Source organism: Strix aluco, chromosome Z (assembly GCF_031877795.1).
Source record: "Strix aluco isolate bStrAlu1 chromosome Z, bStrAlu1.hap1, whole genome shotgun sequence".
Classification (NCBI taxonomy): Eukaryota; Metazoa; Chordata; class Aves; order Strigiformes; family Strigidae; genus Strix; species Strix aluco.
In genome coordinates, this window is record NC_133971.1 from 4,740,052 (window position 1) to 4,765,582 (window position 25,531).

The following is a 25,531-nucleotide window of genomic DNA, read 5'->3' on the forward strand; positions in this document are numbered from 1 at the left end:
CTTCCAGTAAAGATTTTTTTACCACTTACCCCCAGTTCATCCAAGAACATGATCATGCGATGTTTGTTGCTCTTGATGAATGGATTTACCCCTTCCATATATGGCTCCTGGTAATTTTAAAAAGTTAGAAAAGTTACTAATTTAAAAATTTACTAATTCTAATTTAAAAATTAGAACAAATCAGTGCCAAGATAACTGTCATACCTGAAGTGAACACAGTACAGCCAGACAAATGACATTGAAAAGTATGTCATCTGGAGTGATTTTATTTTTTCAAGTGAATTTCTGATGTTCTGAAGACAGTCAGAAGACTATCTTCTTGTATTCAGAAGATTCAGAATCTCTGATTCAAAAATTTTCTTATGCATGCGTAAGACATGAATTTGCATTAAGATGAATGTCTCTCGATACCTAGCTGCAATGAACAAATTTTCCTTCTTGTTCTTCCATTAACACTTACATTCCAAGTTACGTGCGTCAGAGAAATAACTTTATAATGCCAGCCTGCAGTCACTTTCATTATGCTTAAGTCAACAGACTTATTTTTCCACCATGTTTTGGCCTGGGAACCAAGACAGACCAGTTGTTGCTGGCATTCCCTTAGTGTTATAATAGAAACTTTATTGAAATCTGGGGTTTTTTAGTGCAATATGTACAGCTGATTAACAACATTAATTACGCCCCGCAGTAGGAAAGTGAGTACAAATAGAGGGGGTGCTCTGAAGTGCTCCAACACAGAAAACACCAGTCTAAGGAGTAATGCATGGTGAAGGTAGGGGAGGGGGAAGAGTCAGAGGCTGGCAGTTCTTCATTTCTTTCAAAATTGGATAATCTGTACCAAGCTGAGAATTTAGGCCTGATTAGCCTCACTCTGAACGTTAATTACTATATACAGATAGAAGATGTGTGCACAATGTATTTCAAGGTTGTGTACAAAAGCACGCCAATGTTACTGGAAGATGTCTCCCCTTTGCCATCAAATAATCAATGGAACTGCAGAAAAAGTTCCCATCACCTATTTAAGGCAGAATATTTATCCTCCAGATTCTTTCCCATCACAGATTCCTGCCCTAGCAATTTTTAGTTGTCTTTTTTGATATGGATATTCCAAAAGAAGATGTGGCCGTTTTAGCATCATGGACGCTCCTGTTGCGGTGGGATGGCTGCCTGCCTTTCCTCTCCCACTTCTCCCCTCTAATGCAGGAACTACTGGAGCATGACTACTACCCTTCCTGTTCCAAACGGAAAAAAAAAAAACATTCCACATACTTCCACTGCTGTCTTTTGATCAAAAGCCTGCTGAGTTTATCTGTCTTCTCACAGCATCAATATATGGTTGCATCACACTCTGGTAACACCTACTGATATGGCCATTCATTCACCAGTTATTTTCACAGACCAGTGCTGGTGTTCCTACCACCAGGTTCAAAGTCTTCATGGGATGTACCAAGTCATCAGTGTGAGTTTCTAGCTCACTTCCTCTCAAATGGTTAGGGTTCCTCTTCCCAATTCGACCAGGCTTTATGCTACTGCTCTAGTTCAGATCAAAACCCTGTTTAGTTCTAAATGAAGAGGACAGAGAAAGTGCAGTAACGAGGCCTCCTTGCTGATGAGGACAAAGCAGCCATGTGTCAGGCTTCGTATGAGAAAATGGCAACAGATTTTTGCATGTATTACAGAGGAACATTGAAACGTACTGAAAACACAGTTCTAGTCTGTTCTGTGTGCATAAAATTATATTCACCTTAGCTCCAAATTCAACCAGATTTGCTAAATTCTGCACAGACTTGGCGACCAGCGTCAGTGTTCTTGCAGCAGTGGGGGAAGGAGAATCTGGCAGGAATACAAAGTAGAGAGTTACTGGCCATTCCATTTAAAACTAACAGCAGTCACTTGAAAGTAAAGCTCTTCCCCAATTCACATTTTTTCACGGAACAAAGTATTTTTAATATTATAACAGAACTGCATGTGGAAGATGTCACTTGGCAAAGTAAAACTTCTGTTGCTTTAGTGATGTCCACAGAAATATATTAATATGAACATCTGATTTTCTCTAATAGTTGTATACAGAACAACTATGCAAAATAAAGTGGTGTTAAGAGTCAGGTGAAGTAGAGAACCATTTTCACATGAATGAAACAGTTCTGTTGAAAGGAAGATTATGTGTTGTTAGAATAAAAAAAAATTTACCTATAGAATTAAAAAAAAGCAAGTTTACCTTTTTCCTTATTTGTGTATACCCACATAAGTGGGCTCTGACAGGTTATACAAAGTATACTTTAAGTTACTGGCATCAGGAAAGCAGAGCAAACATTACATGCAATTGTGGCTTCTGTTTCCATGAAATCATAGTCACTTGCTGTATTTAACATTACATTTAACACTCTACATTAACTACTTAGTTAAAAACCCCTTTTCCAATTAAGTGATATTATCCAGTAGTATCACACAAAATTATTTTCCCCTCCAGTTACAGTAAATGGCCTGGTTGAAAGCCAGGTTTGAAGTGTTCCAAAATTGACCCAGTTATTATATAAGCTCTAAATTTTATAATTCTTCATAAGAATGCTATATGCTCTTCATTGTGTACCTGCATCTTTTGTTGTTCTTTCTTCCCTTCCCCTTTCAAAATCCATTGAGAAATAAGTTGTAATTTTTCTTGCATAGCTGGAGCTATGCAACTAATGTCAGTTCTTCATTGTGTTCTTCATCTAGTGCTTGGTACAATACAAGCCTTTGAAACAGCAATGCTGGAAAACACTACTAGCCTTGGAATCTAGAACTTCGGCTTAGGGGAACTGATTTAAGGAAGTGAATTACTTTAAAAAACTCAAAAAGATGCTTGAAACAAAGGATTTAACTTTTAATATTTTTGTTCAAGCACAGTTGTCAAGGTGATAGGACTGCTACTGATACTGAGCTGTACCTAGACACCCTGACTTCAGAATACTTTTTCCCTGCTATGGGAAGAAGGTATGTTGGAAGCTTTGCTCCAAAAGGACTGCCTCATCCCTTTTCTCAGCAGCTCTGAATGCCCTACACGGAGTCTGTAAGTTTACCTTAGCAGTAGTCAAGAATATTAGCTGGATGTACATGAGAGCAGGACTTTAGCAGACAAGCTTAAAAGGGATTACTCAAATTTACAGGTAACTTTTTACACCTGCAGACACAGTGCAACCCAAGTTAAGAGGCACCCAACTTGCAAATTACCTGAAGATAATAAAATCCTAAAGAAAGGATCACTGTGTACCAGGCCATGTTTCTCCACTGCCTTCTCCAAAGCATGTATGGAAATGATTAGTGGGTGAAAGGAACTTTCTGTTCAACACAGCCCTTCTCATTTAGTATAGCTTAAAGAGAGATGATAGAAAACATGCTACATTGTCCTAAAAACTGTCTCTGAATAAAGAAAAAAAGCTTTTCTGAATCAGATTTCTGATTTCCTCCTATTTCCAAATCAGCATTTTACTGGTGAAATTCAAGAAACTGCTAGGGAGGGAAGGAGGAAGAACAAAGGCTAGTGCTAACTAAATGCCCTCTAGCTTGCGTTGATCTTTGCCAAGGAAAAAATCCAGAAAAAAAAAAGATGCAATATAACATATGCAAAATTTACAACTAAGCAACTCAGATGTACAACCATAATAGAGTTTTCAGTAGTTTATGCCTTTCCTTTTTTCCTCCCACAGAAGTTAAAAATGCCCACAAGCATTTCCAGGTGCTTAAGGCAACTGCTGTGGGATAATCCATGTCCTCACCATTAGAGCTTCACAACAGGAAAGCCCCCTGCCAACAGCATGTCAGAGGTGGTCCCTGATGTGTGCCACCATCCCAGTCGCCCCTACCAGCTGTTGGGGAGAATAATACCTGATACTGGCCCGTGCTGTGCCACAGGCCAGAACAGCAGTTCTCCAACACTGGTCTTGCAAACAGGAATGTTCCCTGCTGCTGTTTTAGTTAACTATGAGAGATGCACTCTACCAAGAGAGCATCAAAAAACAGGGTAAGATTTTATGTGGTGAGAACATTCACTTAGGCAAGCCCATGGGAACCCTCCTACATATGGCCTGTAAGTCCATGAAGATGACATCTCAAGTCTGCACAACCTACCCTTTCTATAGGCCACTGCCCCCCATCTTTAAGATTCCATATTTGAGATTGACTGTACTTAATGAGTCAAAGACAAGACTTCTCCAATGGCTGGAAGTTAAGCAGGAAGTTCAAAAACAAGTTACTCAAGCATAATTTTCTAGGTGCACAAACGTATTCCAAGCTCTGCAGTCTTGTTCATATAAGAGATACCATTGAATTTCAGCCATTAACTTTGGCACTGCATTATATTCAAAGTGACATTTGAAGATCACACACATTTTTCACACTGCTAGAATATATTCCACATTGCTAGACTTTAAATCAAAACTGTTATTAAACGACTCATGTTTTTCTGGACTTTAAAATGGCATTGGGATAACCACAATCTAACATTTAAGGGTGAAAAGCATACGCTGGCTGCCTTATGAAGTCAGTCAAGTGACGTGGATAACATGACTTTGGACACAGCATTCAAAAAAATTTCCTATTTTGCTATGTTAGACACTATAGTAATTTCATGTCTACTACCGTATGAAGTATGAGTTCAATCGAAAGCATATAGTCACCTGAGATGATATTAAACATCCTTGGGTTCAGGATAGCAGGACAAATCAGTCGAAGAAAAACAAAGCCACTGAAATGGGAAGAAAATTGTATTTTGTTCAATTAAGTTAGAGAATTAACGTAAAATTGTGTATGTAGTTTTTAAGGATTCAAGTTAGCGTAGAATCTTTGAGACACACCAACCAACCAGACTGCACTCTGAATACATTAACAAATTATCATGCTATGACTTCAACTATGATAAAAGCTGAAAGAATAGGCAAACTGATTTCCCAATTAAGGTGAACTGTTGAAACCACGTGGTAAAGTCATACTGAAGCCAATCTCAGACCACGCCAGCTTCAAAAAGGAGAAGCCCCTTGTCTCTGACCTCCCAAAGGTTTTCCATTGTCCGCTACTGCAAGGCACCCATCCTTGCAGCCACCCACTCCCCCAGGCCAAAGTAAGGAGGAGTGCAGGAGTGGGTGGGCAAAGGGAATCCGTCTTTTGGCGGCGAGAAAGCCTTAGCTCAGCTTAAGCTGGTCCATATCCTGGTAACAGTACGCTACAGTAGAAAAATAATAAGGGATCTGCTGCTTTCCTCCACAAAGTAATTCTTGCCACCTAGAAAGCTGGGAGAAAAGCGCTCTGTTTTGATCATATAATTAGGAACTCATTCAACAGAAACCCAGGATAGCCTCCAGTAGCATGAGAAAAATGTAACTTTCTGTTAACAGCAGAAATAAAAGCATCCACCTCAGGTTAACCTCAATTCCGGCTAATTGCTATACAGTGAAGTGACATATAGACCAACCAAAGCAATCTAAATCATCTTTTAATTTTTTTTTGAGTGCTTGGACACTACCAGCAGACTGGTTTTCACTACAACAATACCAAAGCCTGACCACTTATAAAAGAAGAAGAGGACCTTACACTACCTTGCCTGTTGACAAGTGCACAGTGACGGTAATGTCCGTATTACTTGAAAATGACACACAAAGTAGAGAGGTTCACACACCTTCCATATGACCAGGACACCTAATATATACTGTTAGAGAAGCTTCTTACTTCTCTAAGAACCATGAATTATGGGCTGGTAAGACAACAGTTCTTGGCTATATGTGAAGCTATAATATTTTCTATGGTTGAATTTAAAGCTATGAGGAAGTGATTTATTTTGAAGTCATGGCACATACACCAATTCCTCTTTTAAAAGTGCACAAAGTTGAAAGCCAATGAGGTACGAATCTAGCATGGACCTTGCTGATAGTGAAGATGTAGAGCTTCTTACTCTGGTCAACCTGCCTAAATTAAGAATAAGTCAGTATCTACATGGGGGCTTTACAATCAGAGAGAAATGGCAGCATCTTCTGACTGATATAGTAGGGAAGATACCCAGACATCTAAAAACCGTCCACCTGCCGCTGAATATTCAATCCTTCTTGGATCAAAAATAGTGCAATAAAAGATAATCATCATCACTCAAGGCTGCGAAACCGTACTCTACAGACAAATCACTAGTGTTCACTTGTGAAGACCAACATCACAAGAGCAAGGGATCCGGTATTTATAGCATCCAAGGGAGACCTCTAGAAAACCCTGAATGCGAGCTGTGTCCACTAAGGAAAACCACCTGGTTCTCTCTGGAGCTGGGTGGGAACAGAGAGAGAGATGGTACTCGCTGCTGAGCTCTACAGCCTTCCAGTAGGTTAGCCCCTCAAACTAAGAGGAGCTCTCACAGTAAGAGCAGCCTCCATTTGAAGACAACACCCCTGCATGGTACCCGGGATGACATAAGGCTTCTTGGTGTCAAAATGATAAATGCAAGCCAAAGACAAATCCTCTGAAAGACTCCCTCCACGGGAGATTAACCTCAGCAAATCCTATGACCGCCAGACACCACAAAAAAGGGAAGATGTGGCTCTGAGACCATTAAAACCTCCAGTAGTTGGAAAAACAGTGTGAAAAGGATATCTTTGTCGAAATTTTTTGTTTGATATGTAGTGGCAACAGGCAGCGTTTAGAGGAAGAACTTGTGTATTACATTGGTTTATGAATGTACACTGGAGTTTCTGTGGCTGGTGCTAGTTCAGAGCAGTTCAGTTCAGTAACATGCAACATTTCTGAAGGAGCTCTGGAATGTTTGAACACGATTGGGCTGGAGCAGACAAATGAAACAAAACTGGGACAGCATGGAATTATGGGTTTTTGGAAACCAACAAAGAGCGTTGGTTCAGAGCGATGAAAACCAGCAGCCCAAAACCAGCAACTGTGAGCCTTCTCTGATGCAGAAAACTATATATCCCAACACAGACAGTACATTGGAGAAATCTAACATTGGACATAAATTGGACAATTGGAGAAGTCCAATTATCTTTATGAGAAGGTATTAAACTCCTTACAGGGCTGGGTCTGCATTTTGAGGGGCATGGATCTTAAACCATGTAAGATTTCTCCAGCAATTAACAGACACTACGTGTAAGGCACAGTCCTCCCAGATGACGTATGACAGGAACATGATCTTCGGAGGTCACTGCTCTCTACAGGTATCACAAAGGTTAACTATTGCTTTGAAAGTAGTTTTTCTTTCCCAGCATGAAAAATGAAATTGCCGTTTTAGATTACTTTGTAAAACTTGACAAAACACAAGTAAATTTGAAGTTAAAACTGTCAAGTGAAGCTATACTGCCCTCTATACTACACTGTCTTATTCTGGCAAGGCTCTAAGAACATGACTAAGACTTTAGTAAGCTCATAATCCTTAATTGGGATATCATGCCTCAGCATTGTAAATATCTTAAATACTGCTATATGGAAGAAACATAAACACACTGAGGCATGTCTTTAACAAGACATGAAAAGATTATTTTCAGAATGAAGCGACAAGTAACTTACCTAACAACTCTTGTTCTCATGGTGGTATTAGCTGGCCACTTGTTTTGAACAGACTTCTGTAGGCACCCATAAATATACCTCAGTGTCCTGCAGAAACAATAGCGAATCACTCATTCCATTAAACACAACATCAAAAAAGCTGGTCAGAAGGGATCTAGACCAACCTCCTACTTGATGCAGAACTATTACGAATTTACACATAACCTTTAAATTAACTTTAACTAAGAGTTAATTTATAAGTTAATAAATTTATAAATTTATATTAAAAAGTAAATTTATAAATGGCAAGGAAAAACCTTCATTAATACTCAGTTCTATATGCAATTCAGTGATTATTAATGATGTGCACTAAATGTTTTGTAACTGTTTCCTGTTACTTAAGTAGTATTTCCTAAAACACAATTTTTTTAAAAAAAATTTTTCTGTTCTTAACTAAACAGCTATTCTTTCCATAAATGAGGGTCAGGTAGTTAAGCAACCACAGCAATAGTCCTCTCCCATAAAAAATGGGAAATTGTGGTGCATTTCAGAAAATGTTGAGAGCTGCATCATATACTTAAAAGGAGTGCAACTTTTAATGCTGAGCTTGCCAACACTAACACAAAAGAAACACTTCTGTGCTACTCTGTCATCTCAAAATTGAGGACTTTGTATACTTTAAAAGTTAATGACACAGTGAAAGAAAACTGATAGTACTATCCACTTTTTATTTCATGGTTCAAATCTGAACTATGAAAACAAGTTATTTTAGCAATTAAAGGTAAAAAAAAAAACCACCTCTGCATTTCCCTAGCAGACAGAAGCAATCATAGCACAGTATCATTCTACTGCTACCTGACTGTATTTTTAATATGCTGTTAATAATTCCACATCTTTCTCAGGAGGAGGAGGACTGGAAAGAATTTGTAATCACTTAAATACATGTAATTGTCTGCTCATTACTACTGTCTTCTACCTTTTTGTGGAAGTATGAGATTGATTATTTTTATTATTCTTCTCTCCCTGACCTCCTGGACCTAGTAGCTTCTCCTTCAAAGAAAAGCATGTGTGCTAGCCAGAGACTTTCCCAAAAAGCACTATTAATTGCTAAAAGTGTTATTTTTTCCCCATCTATTTTCTTCTGTGTGCATACAGCAACCCTAAAGACATTAGTCTTATGAGTGATTAGCAAATGAACCAGTAATAACATCATTTTAAGGTGCAATGTAATTCACACAAATAGGAATTTTGAAATACAAATCTGAACAGAAATGTACAAACTTACGGAGGCAGTATCTCTGCAGCCATGAATATTTTCTCCACCAATTCTGAAAGTATACTGAGTAGATGTGCCAAATTAGTGTTGACATCTTCATTTTTTTCTAACTTTGAGGGATTTAACTAAAACAGAAGAAGAAAAAGATTATATTTCTTCTTCTAACTAGAAACTACATATACAGTTTCATAATATTCCACACTGAATACCAGTTCAAAGTAAATTAAATGTTCTGCTGCTGTACAAGTTTCTTACAGAACTTCCAAGTCTGTTTCAACGGCTAGTCAGGAAATGTGAAGAAGCAATGGTTTTAAGTTCCAATACACTAGGCTTTTAACACCTCAGATATTCACCACTGTGTACACAACCTTTTTGTCTCTCTCAATCCAAATTTCTGAGGACTCCCATCCTTTCCACAAGTAAGGTAAAGTGAAACACAGAAGTTAGGAGGGTCATTTTAAAAACAGTTTCAGGATTAATAACATCAGGAAGTGTTAAATTAAAACTAAAGTCCAGACATTGACTTCTATGATATCTTGAATTTACTAGTAGTTACTTAGGTCAGGACATTCAGTAACTGCTATGTAACAGCTTACAATTGCTAAAAAATAAATAGATAATTTAAAGAAATTTTAATTAAAAACCTTAAAAAGTTCTACTATGTATATTATTCAAAGCCAAAATCTAGGAAAATAAAAATCTCTTAATGAATTCAGTTCTTGTATTTCTCATGTAAACAAATTTTAGTTGTGAGAGATTGATAAATGTCTCTGAAGCTAATACTTAATGCAAACATAAAACCTAACAACCAATAGGTAGTTGTGTCAAACCAAAAATGTTTAAAAACATAGTTCAAGGTATCACCTCACAGGACTGCTTGCTCTCCATTATCTTTAATATAGAGTCTTTCAGTGCGTGGTGAACAAAACTTGTTGCTGTGGCTTTCATATACTGCTCCATCAGTGTACTTGCTAAAGTGGTGGCACGAAACAAGGTAGTAGCTTCATCTGAAAAAAAGACAGCAAAGTGAAAAGTTGAGAAAAGGAGACAACAAAAAGCAGAAGGAAAGTGTGCTGTGTAAACACTTTAATATATGTTGTAACTAAAGGAGAAGGAAAAAAAAGGAATGTGACAGAGCCCTTCCCTCCCCACCCGCCCAGAGTTCCAGTAAACTTTAGCACAGTTTGGTCAGTACCTTCCATGCTTATCTCCCTGTCATTTAGTGTTCGTAGCAACAAGGACTCAAGCTTTTCATGAAGAAAAATCTTCAGTAAAATGCCAGCCAACAGTGTTCTATCCTGTCCACAAACGTGTGACAAGGCATAGACTACATGAAGTTCTTTCTGGAGTATAAGCTGAAAGAAAAACAGAATTTTAAAATATTCAGAAGCTTCTCCTAACATACAACAGCTTTGGAAAAACTGCTGTCACACATCTGTATTGATATATATAGATCTCACTATAAATATTATTGAGTGATGTCAAGCACTGTTATTGAGATCTCAAACCACACAAAAAAAAAAACTTTGACAGACAAGCCAAGGGAAGTTAAACAACTTCATACCTCTTTAAACTCATTGTACTCCTCTTCTGGCATGATCTTCTCCATAGAGTAACGTGCTCGAACACGCAAAGATCCTGGCTCAATACCCTTTAATGGTACATTGGAGCTGAGCTGAAACCACTCATCTGTTGCATGTCCTTTCTGTAACCGGCTTAACTGGCAACGCATAAACACTTAAGGAAAAAAAGCATTGTTCAAGTAAGTTATCTCCAGCAAAACAAGGCTACTATTGAATAAAAAACCAGTTTATTTTCAGCACATTATCTTGTTTCAGCAAAAGAGCACTAATAAGAGTAATCAAGATTTTTGCCATCAATATATTAACAGATTCTCTCTTCAATAGTTTAAGACTCTTGCAAACTGAAGAAGAAATATAAAGCATTCTGTAAAGAATGTATTCATATACATTCAAAAACACTGCATGGATATTGACAGAGTTTTCTTTGTAACACCCAAGTACTGAATAAAAAAGTGCTACACTGTAAATCCAGTCAAAAACTAAAAACAGATGAAGTGTTCAGAATTCACTGTCAACTTTCCAGCCTTGGGCAGATACCACCATCAGGTGTGCTCCCTGACCACTTTGTTACTTCTTACTATCTATTATTACAGTTACTTCTTACTATTTATTAAGTATACAAAAGCTATGGCTTTTCCAAACACTGGCATATCTATTTCTTTTATACTCACTCCCAGGTTAAGGCTGTAACAGTTTATGCAGATCACATAAAAAAGTATTCTCAAGCAACTTGCTGCCTAAATAATGACGAAAGTGAACTCAAGAACAGCCAAATCATTAAGTAACCTTTCAGTGGTGTTGGTACCTTGAAACTGCCAAGTAATGACCTAGACTACCCCTCAAGTCTGGCCTAGCAGCTGCCTAGCAGGCTGCAGCAGCGAGAGCACAGACCCATCTGGTGCAGGCACAGGCACTCCTAAACAGAATTATTTCACACAGAAAGGGCCCAGGCACTTGCAGAAGCAACACTGTGCCTGTGAAACACCCACCGTGCTTCAAGAGGGGTCCACAGTTCAAGTTTCATGTTGAGCTTGTCAGTCAAATCTTTCAAGCAAACATCCTCTCTTTCCATGCCTCTCCATGAGATCTGCTTTTAAGACCCTCACATTAAAAAAAAAAAAAAAACCAACAAACCAACAACAAACCAGGAGCTTTGGTTTGTTTTTTTTCCCACATTTCTGCAAAGCTCATACACCACACTGCCTTGCAGAAATTGTCAACAGTTCCAGTAGACCTCCCATTGCCCCTGTGTTGCAATACATAGCAGGATATTATTTTGATACTGCAATAGAAAAACATCACGTTTACAATGCTCACTTCAGGACATTCCCATTGCCTAGTTCCTATTTTTTGGAGTTGATACTGACAAAAGTGAATGCTTTCAAATCAGTCAAGTAGTGTGAAAAACAATTCATTATCACCTGCTACTTATCACCAGCATGGATGGGAGACTATGTCTTTAGACCAGATAAACAATTGACTCTCCTAGAACATTTCTCCCCAGCATCAAAGCTCCTGTACCCACAACTAAGCAATGTGGTTTTCTTATTATTTTGCTTGCATGTGTAAGGCACCTATATCTCAGCGAGATGAATGGTCAATGAAATACAGGATCTAGAATAAACTCATGATTTAATTTTGCCCTGTGGTTATAGTAGCAGTTCATAGCTATTATATAAATAATATAATCTTGTTTTGATTTAAAAAAAAATGGTCAGAAGAGAAATATCTGTACAAGGACTGCAGAACAGTTGCTATCATAATTTATATTCAATAACTTTAAAGGAACAAGACTTCTTCCCATTTAGCAACTTACACTGAATAGGATACCTTCAGTACGAGACTGCTATTAGTTGAAAAATTCAGGGTAATTACACTTTGCAGTCTAGCACATTTTAAACAGAAACAAATATACAGAGAATCATCAACGCAAACAACAGTTGATCTCTCTCCAAACATAGGTAAGAATTCTCTCAACAATGATCTTGATTCAAAAAGAATCACAATATTTTAAAGACATTGGCTCATTCTCTATGGACTTGCCTGCATGAGGTGACTGCCTCCATTATAAAAATGTTTCTTTTCCAACAAGAATTAATTTGAAATGAACCAACTATTATGGTGCAAAACCAACCCAAAACTTCTACTCCAGTTCAACACTGAGTGGTACTGCCCTGAGATATTTACTAGTTCAACTATCTAATCACACCTGAGCATCCCAGCTTGCAGTAGCAGCAGTTGAAGTCTACTAATACATTCTAGGGCTCTATTTTTTCCAAGACATATTATATTTATTTGAATAAATCCTCATGCAGTTTACAGTTGGATAAACAAAGAAAAATTTAAATAGAATTGCTACTGAACTGTTCAGTATCATTTCTGACTATTTGTATTTGAAATACTTCTTAAGAACAAAAATACTAAAATAATTATGGAATACACATAATAGGCAAACTTCAGGCAAAGACTTGAAAACTCAGGAAATATTTTAAAATATTGAAAAAAGAGCCTTCATGCTGGTATCATTTTGGTATTTAACTCCTGTGTGTTATGATGAAAGATATAAAGCAGTGAGACCATTAACAGTTTGGGACTTCAATCTACATTAGATGGTGGGAAAAGCAAGCAGAAAGGCTGACTTAACTCAATTAACTGTGAAGTTGAATAGTACCACCTTCACATGACTCCCACTTCATAGCAGTTCACATTTAACAGTTGTGGCTGAAAAAGGGAATATTCAGGAAAGGAACAAATTCTCTTGCTTTTGAAGAGTTCAACACAGCACATAGATATGTTAGATAAGGTCTGGTTTAGCTCATGTTTTCCCCCTGCACTTTACACACTTAATAGGGCTGGGGATGTAAGCAGAAATATGTGTTCATTCAAGCTGACTTAGTCTAATCCTTACCCCAGAATGAAAGGACTGTTGGGTTATGCTGTAAGAGTGTACCTAACTGTAATCAAGAAACTCAGCCAATCCTGCTCCTGACCTAGATGAAGAAACCTTCTACCACTTCCCATCAGCTGGATGCATTCAAAGCCAACACAACCTCCTTAACCTTGGACAGAGAGGAGGAAACTACAAAAACACTTTTAAAGAAGTTACTGAAGTATCCCATTCAAGAATTATCCTTGCAGATTCTTTTGCTAACCAGAACTCTCACGCAGATAAATAATGAGTTTTCCAGCTCAAATGAATAAAAACACTGCAAGAACATGGTCACAACTGCAATTACAGCTGTTTTGTCTTTCAGAAGGAATGTACCTTTTTTCCTCTTACTATGCAGAAAGTTTTCTAGTCAAAGGAAGGAGAAAGAGGTTTGAAATTGAAGTAGGTTCTGCAAGAGCATTCAAAATGAGTAGTAAGTCTACTTTGGTCAAGGTTTCCGTACAAATCTCAAAAAAAAAAAAGATTATCAAGAAATTAGCACTGAGGCATATATAACAAGCCAGTAACAGAATATATGCAAACTGAAAATAACTGCAATGGACAGGCTTTGGAACAGACAGCTCTGAACACAATGGAAAACAAATCTTGGAAAAGAAACAAATCTTGGAAAAGAAACAAATCTTGGAAAAGAAACAAATCTTGGAAAAAAATTGAAGGGGGCAGGGAGAGTGTCCTGCCCTGCAGGCAGCAAAGAGAAGGAGGGGGCTGAAGCTGCTCCAGAACAAGCATGGTGGGAAACAAGATACCTTCAGTAAGGGGAAAAAACCCCTAAAACACACTGGTGGGAAGAGAACTAAATAAAAGAAATTCTCTTTTTCTATTTAAAAGCTCAGAAGCCATGTTTTTCAAACCTTTTATTTTCTAGAAAGCTGATAGATCTTACCAGCCTGCTATTTGATGGAACACAAACAAAACCACAGCTGAAGAAGCAGCTGTCTGGGTAACACGAGAAAAATAATTTCTTGGGAACTGCTGTAAAAGGCAGCAGAAAATATGAATCCTTTCCCGTTCAAAGTCATACTTTGGATACAAAGGTACCCAAAAGTGGTGCAAGAAAAGTAGACAGATGAGGTAAAATGAAAAGAAAACAAGGTAAATTTTGTTCAGAGACTGCTATGATTTTTTTTTTTTTTTTTTTTTAAAAAATGATGGAAGTACTACACCTTTCTTCCCTTTCTCTTTCTCACTGGAAGCAACAAAAAACCTGAAAAGGAATTCCATGCAATCAGTCTTAAAATTCCGTGGAACTTGGCATTTTATGGAGCAGACTAATACTGACAACTTCTCTTTCCTCTTGCTTTTTGGTAAGTGCAGCCATTGTATAACACAATGGGTACGCTAGAGTAGAGCTAGGAAAACCATCAGATACACAGGACTGGATTACTGTGTGTTTTACTACTAAAAAACATGCAGGTTCTCATTGTAAAAACATTAATGGAAAGCCAGTACCAGACATCCAATACATACAAACACAGCAGTATGGTGAGCACAAAAATATACTTATTTCTCTTGTGACAAAGTTTGGCAAGAGTAACGAAAACCACACAAAGTATTCATTGCTGCAATATATATTCATCTTTTACAGAAAAATACTTACATATATCTGGATCTTTACTTTTCTTTGTTTTGTTACTAAGACTTATCTCAAATCTATTAATATCAGATGAAAGATCACTAGGAGAAAAGACAGAAAGCCTCAATTAATACTATACTTGGCTGGCATTTAAGCTTATTCTAAACTCATTTCAATCCTGAGTTCTCATTATCAGCCAAAGACACTTCTATTAACAAAGATACGTAGGTGCTTCTGCCCATGCAGAATTTGGCTGAAAGGTTCCTGCTGCATAAACACACATACAGTATTTTTAGAAAGCATATGCAAAACAGTACACAGTGTTAAGAATCTTAAATGCAATGCAACTTATGAGTGAAATTCAGTAATTCAAGAAGATTAAGACTTACTCAAAGACAAATTCTTCTGACCACACAGGGTTCTGGCCTTCCCTGATGTGTGTTTTTGCTACCTGGACACTGTTCAGGTAGATGTTACAATACGGATTAGTAAAATGCTTTACTGGGAGCGTATGAGCTTCTTCTACATGCAAAATAAGACTGCTGACCTAAAAAGAAGAAATACACAAAATTTACTTTTTGTTGCTAAAAGAGAAATACAAAACCACACGAATTAATTATTTTTTATCCTCTGTGCAGAAGCTTAATGTTAATACATGCATACTGAATACAAACTAAAATTTCCTGATAAGAAGAGCAAGGAACAGAAGTAATGGAACAACATTTTAAGAGGCACCAGTGGCAAAGTAAGAGTAACTCAAATAATTACTGAAAACGAACCTCCAGCCCCATGTTTTTAAGACATCTTGTTTTCTTCTTTTAAAATTACCTTTGAGGCATTAGGATTCGCAAATACAAACTTTTCTATGCACAGAAAATTTTACTGAAATCAAAGACTGGCACCTTGAATAAGAGCCATGGACAATTCCAAACACAACGGCTTATTTGGTGTTTTCCTAACAGATTCCATAAAATTCCCTTGTGCAACAAGTTACATTCTATTCCTTTATGTAGACGAGCATTTTCTTCACTTTTTGAAGAATTATTTCAGATTGCCACTCTTTTTGCTTTATTTTTGCAGATTGAAGCCCCCAATTCCACCTGCCACTTTATCTGTGAATTCACCTAATTTAGTTCATTTATTCAGAAGTATCCAAACATCTTTAATGTTAACTACAGAACAGTTTCAGTGTCCTGAAAAACATCCAATTTTATTCCTTTCTCCACTGTCTGCTAAAACAACTGCAGTCAAAGTTCCTAACATTCAAAAATATCAGGGATTCTTGAAGTATTTTCCTGTTATTCTCCAATCATTAGAAACTTACCCATTTACGACTATCTGTCCTCTATCTCTGAGGAAATTCTGGCAAACACAGCACTTTCAAGAGGCCAAGAGAAATTAAGCCACAAGCATGGTTCAGCACACATTTGTTAGTGAAAATGAATAATATTAAATGCATATTTTGTTCACATGTCACACAAGTCTGTCAAATTTTTGAAGTTTCCCATATGTGGTAAATTTTAAAAGTTAGGATGATACAAACACTGACTTCTTTAAACTTTTACTCAAACGTAGCCAAAAAATAATACCTAGCAAAGCACGTGCAGATTGCCTAAAGCCATTTTGCTTTTAATGTATGTAGACATGTATAATAAAGTGTAAGTCATTCTGGTTGGTTTCACAAGGGTCCTGTGTGACTCCAAAAAAGAAGGTAAGTATATGCATGATTTACTATTGTTGAAAGGAAAATTCTGAGATTTATCAGTATCATTTTCATGCAATGAAAAAACAAATCATTCCTTCACATGCGCCGCCAACCCCATAATATCAGCTTCACCTGACGTAGACGTTTATTTGATGTTCCTGGACTGGTTTTTCTTAAACTGCAAAACATCTGCAGTGCTTTCATCCAGTCCTAAGAGAGAAGGATGCAGAACAGTGTAATAAAACAGCCAGACACAGCTTCTTGCAGTGGAACAGGCATATCTAAAAAGAGTATCTGAAGTTCTCCCTTTAGTTTGGCAAAAAAGTTTTCTGTAATTACGAAGTATGCAAGTTTGAGTATTAAAACAAAATTCTTATCTTTACTGAGCAAAACCTAATAAAGAATTTGCAAATCTGAACAATTTTGTCTTTTAGAAACACCAAGCATTACTAATGAATATATGGTGTGAACTTTACCAATTTTCCAGTCTAGTAATATTAAATGAAATTACAAATAGTATATAAAATGAAGCAAAACTTGTTTGCTTCTGAGAAAATTACAGTTAACAAGCCAAACTGTCCTGATTTTTCTTTCCAGTACTTCTGTATGGCAGCTGTAATATTGTGTACAAATCAAACAAAAACTAAAACAGCATTAACAGCAAAACACAGAGCATATATCTATCATTCCCCATTTTGTCTGCTCAAAAACGCATACAGCAGAGTGGATGGTGGATTCCTTTTTGATCAAGGAAATAAACAGGTTGTCTAACACCAAAATGACTGTAGAACCTTTGTGTGTATTTTTTTTTTTAAACAAATAAGCTAAGAGGCACTGCCAACTTGCCAGACCACCTCTGAAAAAATCACTGCAGCGTGAGAAAGTTGCGAATAGAGGAGCTTTGCAAGGGGCCTTTGGAAGGTGAAAGATGTGTTATAACCTCATTCCCAACCACTGAATTTCGTATAGCTCTTGCAAAGCACAAAAATTAGGTTTTGACCAACAGCCTTCTTAAGTCGGTAACTCAAAGATCCACCATCTAAAGTACAATGGAGAAATGTCATTAAAAATCTCTTAACACAAATGAGTATGCCTCTATACTCTCTCATAGCATCTCATTCCCCTTAAATGCCGAAGCTCACAACAGTGAGAATGAACAATGTGCCACAGTAAGCACAGTGACACTAGTACGTAAGGCTACATTTTCCATTCGCTTTTGTTTTGTACAAACCATAAATTCCATAGGATGGCACTGCTTTGATATTTATTTACCACATTATGAGAGCGTCTTAATATACAAATAAAGCTATTCTTCTACGAAATGCTACAGAGTAAGAAAGCTGAACTTTCTCAAAAGAGAAATATCTATAAACTTTCCAGGGTCAAAGCCACATTATAAAAAAAAGCCCAACTCCATTCTGTATAAATGCAGTGAACAGTCTGTTAAGCAGATCAAAACCAAAAGCAGATTATACCAAATGTTCAGGGAACAAGACAGGATATTCTGTCTTCTACACATTCTTAATTCTTTTCATTTCTAGAACACAAAAGACATTGCAGATGTGACAAAAATGAATGTACAGAGTAATGAATGTGTAAATTAATGTATATATTCTCAATTAGTATACAGCACGCTGCTTCTCAAAGACAGTACATTAAGAGTTGTGTGACAAATGCACTACATTATTCTGATGTCATCTCAGCTACTTTAACAAATTTGTATTAACTTAACAAGAAAATTTGTGCTTTCCTTTATATACAGCACAAAAAGAATACTAAATTTATACAGCCTTCGTGCTCGGGTCAATAGCAGTCTATTATAAGTGCTCTAAACAGCTTTAATTCCATTTAAATAAAATCAAATACAAAGCTTAACTTCTGATGCAACACATTTCAGAGCTGTAAACTTAATAAATAAGGACATTGCCTTCTCTTAGATATGTTCTCCTGCTGGTGAGTGAATTTCAGAAAATTTGGCTCCTATCCTACAATTCTTAATCAGCAAACATAACTGCTAGAGAGCTAGTAACTAAAGGACACCCACTAAAACCAGAAACCCTTGCTTTTTGTACATGATCAGGGCCCAAGACTATGAACTACCACCAATTTATGGACAGGACAAGTAACTGCAAACGGCAGCTGTTCAATGCACTTTGGTCACTGGGCACACACACAAGCATTAGCGTTTTAGTTCATATCAGGAATATGCCTTTGAAGGAAAACTCTCACTTACCATGTTCTGGTTTATGACATGAAAAGTCCTAGACAGTAAATTGTTCTTCTGAATTGAACTACATCAAAAAAAATAAGTTCTACAGAAACATACAGTGGAAAATAATGGAAGTTCAGTCCATGGGACCCGATTGGAACTTCTCCAAAGTAAAACCCCCAAGTGCAGTTAATATAGGTGCTGGATTCTCAGCACCAACCATTCCGCTTACAGATCTGCCACTACTCCATTATAACACCTGCTAATATTGACACAGCCACTAACTATTTGTGATACACTTGCCTCCTGTTTCAAAAGAGCAGTATCGTTAAACAACACAGGACAAAAAAAATTCATTCTTAAATTGTATTTACAAACAAAAGTTCTCACCTGTGCTTGTTCTGGAGTTTCGCCTGCAAAGTAAAAGATGTAATGCTCTTCACTAAAGTGCTGAACTACTATCTGAAAACAGTTTGGCCTTAAAAATAAACAAAACAAAAAATATAAGTTTTATTAATCTTTGTAATATTAACGGACACCTTTGCTTGTTGATCTGTGCCAAAACAAAGTTTACACTGAACTAATACATTTCTGCTGTTTGTCTGTAAAAAGTACTGAACATTGAACACTGCATCAATTTTTTTTTGTCTACACGTAGCATCATCATACATGGAAAGAGGAAGAACTCCAGCTAGAAAATTTCTCAGGTCCTTCAAAACTGCATTTTGGTTTGAATGTATTATGTCATTTTAATAAAACCACACTTTAGTACAGCTAATTTGTTTCAGAATATTGAGAAACTTTTAGAGTGGTCTGTGCTGAATAGGCATGAATGCTGACTTAAGGCAAAAAAAAGCCATCCGGTAACGGAAAAGATTTGTCAATGAGGACTATTCCTAAAGATTTTAAAAGCAGCAGAGGTTCAGCATTAGTCCCTGATCAATTAATGATACATTAAGGATTTGTTTTCTCACGAGTTCGGGAAACAATATGAACATAAGGAATCCCCTATCTGAACGTGTCCCACTGCTCTTGCGACCAATAAAATACGTATTGTACCGCATGTTAACCACTGATGTACACGACAAACCTCTACCACCTTAAATGCAAATATAGTGTCTTTGCCATTTTGTGTACCTCCACTCATTTGCCAAAAAGTCAAAGATACTTTGCTTTGTCAAATTACAAGCTATTTAAGTGCACACTTTATTCATGACCTTCCACACTGTGCTCAAGAAAGTTTAGCTCTCCCAAAATGTTTACAATATACACCAAAGCTTCCTGCAGAATTGCCAACTTACACAAGGAACATTTCAATAATATTTTTATTACTGTTCTGGTACTCCTTATCTACATCTATGCCCGTCAACCCAATTAGTTTAGCGGATTTTTTCAAAATTATTGAAAAGATCAAGTAAAACCCCCAACAGATCAAACAAAAGCACCGGTCTTTGCAGCTTAAGAAATGCCACTAATTTTAAGCATTTGTCTTGAAGTTTTTTCACCAAAAAACCCTAGAAGTTGACTATATATCAATTTTTAATAAATATTAAGATCCATGGAATAACCAGAAGTTCTATCTAACACTTGTAGGATTAAGTGTATTTATTTCTTCTCTATGACATAATACAGGCCGTGGAGGGGTTTTTTTGTAACCACAAATGAAAAAGTATGTAAACGCTTTCTTGTTAATTACTAATGATACTCAAAAGACTTTTGATTCCAGCTTCTTTGCTGATAATCACATCCCTTGCAGTTGGCATATTTTGAATATCAAAATATTACAGTAAATAAGATTTGATGCAAAAATTATATGAGTATAGTAATTACGCAAAAACAATTTCTGAAGATGTTGACTTATATGAACTAGTTTACTACTAAGTTGGTCTAATCTAACAAAAGCACTTGTTCAACAGAAAAGCACTTACAGACTCTGTCTAATCAAGTTAGCTTTCAAATACCTATCCAAAAAAAATGTAGATCTTCTGGAACTGACTTAATTCTTTATTTTGTCAATTCTTGGTTCAAAAGGATTAAAACCCTTGGTTCATAATCTCTAGTGTCTGTAAAATGAAATGTAGAACATTAATACACTCAATATTCAAGAATGACAATGCAAAAAAAGCTCAAATCATCACATTGTAACTTCAGTACTAAATTCTAAAATTTTTAACTTGAAGTTGTTTGCGTACAGCTGCTAGCAATTGAGTTGCCATGGCTCAACAAGTTACTATTCACCAATTACATCTGTCTGCATGTGCCCTTGCAATCACACCAATGACGCAAGCCAGGGCTACTTGTTCACTAGTCCCCGTGAACACATTGCCCATGTCTTGCACATGCCTCAAACCAGCAGCCAACTCTCCTGCTGCACATACGAGAATTAAAAGCCGGTGTCCTACCTGCCAAACAAACTGTCATGTACTCCGTAGACGGAACACACACTAAGGTCTATTAGTCCTTTGGGTTTTGTGGCTCGTTTCTCACTTTCAAAATAAATAAGCTGGGCATCATTTCCCTCTAATATAAAGTACAAGTTTTTCCATCTTTTTCCTTTACCTGTAAAAGAGTCAAGCAAAAAGTTACGATAGTGTTTAAAATAAAGTGTAAATTTTGTAAATGAAGAAAACAAAAGAGGGCAGTAAAGTTTTTGTCAAATTGCAAACAGAAGAACTATGTACAGGTAATCACACCTACATTATTCTATCAGTATACATAATTTTACGCAACATTTGGCTAAAACTAGACCCTCTTCAGAGATGCAGGTAGAGATGCAAAAGGTTCTCTTAAACATTTTCACTAATTTCAACAACATTAGGCAAGTGCATATGAGCTGCCTGGACACTGAGTTCCTGTCAGTGTTAAGACTGTATCTACACAGTTCACAAATAATGATGCTGTGGATCCCATTTGTTACAATTTTAATTAAGAAATAGACTCTTGACATGAGAAAGTTACTCGTGAACTGACCGATGTTTAACAGATTGCATTACAGTATCTTAAAATAGTATGGCTGAATAACAGAAATGGGAATATGTTATATGCAAACTTAGAACCATGCCCCAAACACAACCATATCTAAGGATTTGGCCGGTTCCACTTGTTTCAGAGAAGACATTCTCTGAACTACCATGGATTAGGAACTTTCTGCAACTAATTAATGCATAAGTCACAGTACCATTTAGAAAAAACTTTCAGCCTTAATTTTATACTTTGATCATCATAAATCCACCATGGGCCTCAATAAATGAGTACCAGCACTGTTTTGAAAAGACAAATCTAACATCCACTTATGACACTCTGTCTCCTAGATGGAAGCGTGATTTCACTGAATTTGTTCCATATGCAGCTGTGTGCATCTCTCTACGCCTATTTAGTACTCCAGTTAGCACATTTAAATTATCTCATTACATCTTTTAGCTAAAGGTTTTAAATTCATTCTCAATTCCTCACTCTATGACATCCTTCTACACGTTCTCTCAGAAGAACCAGCCTACTCAATAAAAGTGATGCTTTCCTTGTTCTGTTTGGAGGGTCTACAGTTTAGGTGGTTTATTTTTTTAAATGTCTCATATTCGGCTACATGTAAAATCATACCTTCTTTCTCACTTTTGGTCGCTATCCAGATTATTATCTGTAATTTATCCCTCTAGTTCTGGTCTTTGTCATTTGCAGAAATTTTCTTATTGATTATTATATATTATTGATATTTTATATTATTGGTATTATTGATATTAATATATTTATATGGTATATTATTGATAAGTTTTTCTGCTTCCATTAATGTTGATTTTTTAAAAAAGTGGAAATATAACACTTGGTAAGGGACTAGCTTCCTCAGAACTTCAGAGACTCGCTCAATGGCAATTCTTCAAGGTCATATTGAGTCAAGCAGTCATCAACATTTTATGTTCTATTGACTGTGTCAGTGTTAGAACCCTAAAAAAGTCACTATGTATCTTGTACAGCAGAAAATACATTTTAACATTTAAAACATACAACCTAACATGGAATAACAAAATTAAACCAGCTGTGCTCTCCAACAAATGTGCCAGATTTATACTATTCTAGCTCTAACCTACTCTTGTCAGCTAGAATTTAATGAATTCCATATCAAATACTAACACTTTTTATGAGCATACACTTCATTTAATGAGTCTGAATGGTAACTGACAAGGATGCCTAGTTTTTGCACTGCACTCTTGATTTTTTTCAGAACAACTGCCAATTGACATTTTCATACTGCATGTGATTTTATGTATCATGTTGTTCTATTCATGTACTATTTAAGGAAAGAGATCTTTGATACTCTTCACACCCTTTCTAGAACCTTTTGCCCACTTGAATTTTGTCCTTTCCAGTACCACTTCTATGCTAAATTCACTAAGTATCCATGACACTTATGATAAATTCACTAAGTATCCACGATACAGATATCTGTATCTCCAGCTTGGACGAGAGAAGGCTGAGGGGTGACCACATCACAATCTACACCTTCCTCAAGGGGGGCAGCAGAGGGGAAGGTGCTGATCTCCTCTCTCTGGTGACCAGAGATAGGACACGAGGAAATGGAATGAAGCTGCGTCAGAAGATCAGGTTGCACATTAGGAAAAGGCTCTTCATTGAGAGGGTGGTTGGTCAGTGGAACAGGCTCCTCTGGGACGTGGCCACAGCACCAAGCCTGGCAGAGTTCAAGGAGCATCTAGACAACACTCTTAGTCATTTGGTTTAGTTTTAGGTGGACTTGATGATCCTTATGGGTCCCTTCCAACTTGCGATATTCTATGATCCGTATCTGCATTTCTTTTAGAAAAAAATTTTATAGAAGTAAACATAACTCACTTTTTTTCAGAAGATAACCTTTTTTGACAATATTTTTATAAAAAGCATCCTTTGTTTTCCGACGAATTGTATTGTAGATTTCTTTTCCATCCACTGTATCATTAAGCACTTGTTCTTGGTGCTGGTAAACATGTAAGAAAAATGTATTTTAAGCTCAGAAATCACCATTAAAAAAGTGAAGCTGCAACCAGGATCATCTTACTGAATACTACCAACTCCCTATTATTGTTCTCTCATGCATTTTAATAAAGTAATATAATTTTTCATACAATACCTTTGATAGAAAATGTAACTATTTCCATATTTCCAGAATTATGACAGAAGAAAAAAGTTTTCAATACAGACCAACTTCTACCAAATAACATTGTATCTTTTCATAGTAAATAAAAAGCAGCATCTTTCACTGAGATTTCTGTTAAATTTATACAAGTGTTTACAGATTTATCTAGCTTCTCTCTTCTACCAAATCTTTTGAGTCTGAGTAATAATGAATAAACTCTGAAGTAGCAAGAATGGTGCAGATCACAATTAAAACCGACTCACTCAAACTTGCACAGTTCCTCATTAACCTCATTAGAACTCACATGTCCTAACCAAGTAGAACTCAAGACAAGAGAAGAAAGCAGAAACAGGAAACAGAAAAAGGATAAATTCACACAGAAAACTGTAGGACCTGGAAATGCAAGTAACAAAAGGAGAATGGCCAAAAGCCAAGCCAAGTTTGACCTTACCAAGTAAGCTGATCAGCAGAAGTTCTTTAGCCAAAGAAAACATGAAAAGCAAGACTGCCAAGCAGTGAGAACAGCATTGAGATGACAAGCAACATATGAACTGGCTCATGCTAAATATTCTACTTTGCTTCCTGCCCATGTATCTACAAGAATTATGATTTTGAACATGACAAAAGCAAGATGAAAAACACTTTGGTAATACTAACAGGAATTACAGGACCTACAGTAGAAGCAACATCCAGATGTTTATGAGCTCAAGATAATCTCCATAACATAAGTAGGCAGGGAACAGCACACAAAACAACATATCTAGTGACAAATATTTTTAAGTAAATTTCGTATTAGACACAGGAAATCAATCTGACCCTAAATGGATGCAAAACTTTAGGATTATTTTTCCCCTCAAAAACACAGAAGAGAGGTAACACAAAGCTGAACATAAATTGCACCATTGACCACAACAAAAATTTTTAAGCAAAGTCACAAATATATCTGAATAGGTTAAAAGAATCTGAAGTAGTCTTGCATGGAAAATTGGTCAATGCAGAGAGGGTTATTAATACAGGAATTTTAAGTGTGTATGCAAAAAGCTAAAATTAAGAAAATTACTGCCATGATTCAAGAGGAATAATGGAGCATGAGGAAAGTAATTAGTGAAGCCTTTCAAGGAGCAGGCTCAGGATTCCTATTTTCTTTTTGTCCCAATTACATTATCAAGCACCAGTTAACAGCAGCAACAACCGAGAAGCACTGATGACACAACACAATTAGCAGTACAGGAAAGATCAGAATAACAAGGTGTAAGTCTGCTAGTACAATGCAAAAGTTACACTTGTTGATACCTACCCCTAGAAAACAGAAAATGAGAAACTTGAACAGCTGAGTTGTTCACAAGAGGAGTGAGCTGTGCTGTAACATGGCTGTGACAACATACTGGGTCTGGCAGGGATGGAGTTAACCTCTGTCACAGCAGCCCCTGTGGTACTGTGTTTTGGTTTTGTGACTAAAACAGTGTTGGTAACACACCAGTGATTTTGGCTTTTACTGATCGGTGCGTGCACAAGACCTTCTCCGTTCCCCACTCTGCCCCCTCCTCAGCCTTGAGTGGACAAGATGCTGGGACCAGAGAAGAGCTGGGACAGCTGACGCCAGCTGA

At 36.8% G+C, this 25,531-nt stretch overlaps 1 protein-coding gene across 1 annotated transcript in view; it reads right to left on the reverse strand.

Annotated features, from left to right (window-relative positions):
• Positions 1–25,531, reverse strand: part of RASA1 (RAS p21 protein activator 1) — a 70,700-nt gene that overhangs the window by 9,231 nt on the left and 35,938 nt on the right. The window contains exons 10-23 of the mRNA XM_074813131.1: positions 23,645–23,765; positions 21,205–21,361; positions 19,193–19,280; positions 16,726–16,803; positions 15,278–15,435; positions 14,913–14,989; positions 10,347–10,519; positions 9,978–10,137; positions 9,647–9,789; positions 8,792–8,907; positions 7,528–7,614; positions 4,656–4,723; positions 1,745–1,833; positions 30–107 (exon numbers count right to left, since the gene is read on the reverse strand). Of these exons, the coding sequence (XP_074669232.1) occupies positions 30–107; positions 1,745–1,833; positions 4,656–4,723; positions 7,528–7,614; positions 8,792–8,907; positions 9,647–9,789; positions 9,978–10,137; positions 10,347–10,519; positions 14,913–14,989; positions 15,278–15,435; positions 16,726–16,803; positions 19,193–19,280; positions 21,205–21,361; positions 23,645–23,765 (1,593 nt within the window). The remainder of the gene's footprint in view (positions 1–29; positions 108–1,744; positions 1,834–4,655; positions 4,724–7,527; positions 7,615–8,791; positions 8,908–9,646; positions 9,790–9,977; positions 10,138–10,346; positions 10,520–14,912; positions 14,990–15,277; positions 15,436–16,725; positions 16,804–19,192; positions 19,281–21,204; positions 21,362–23,644; positions 23,766–25,531) is intronic.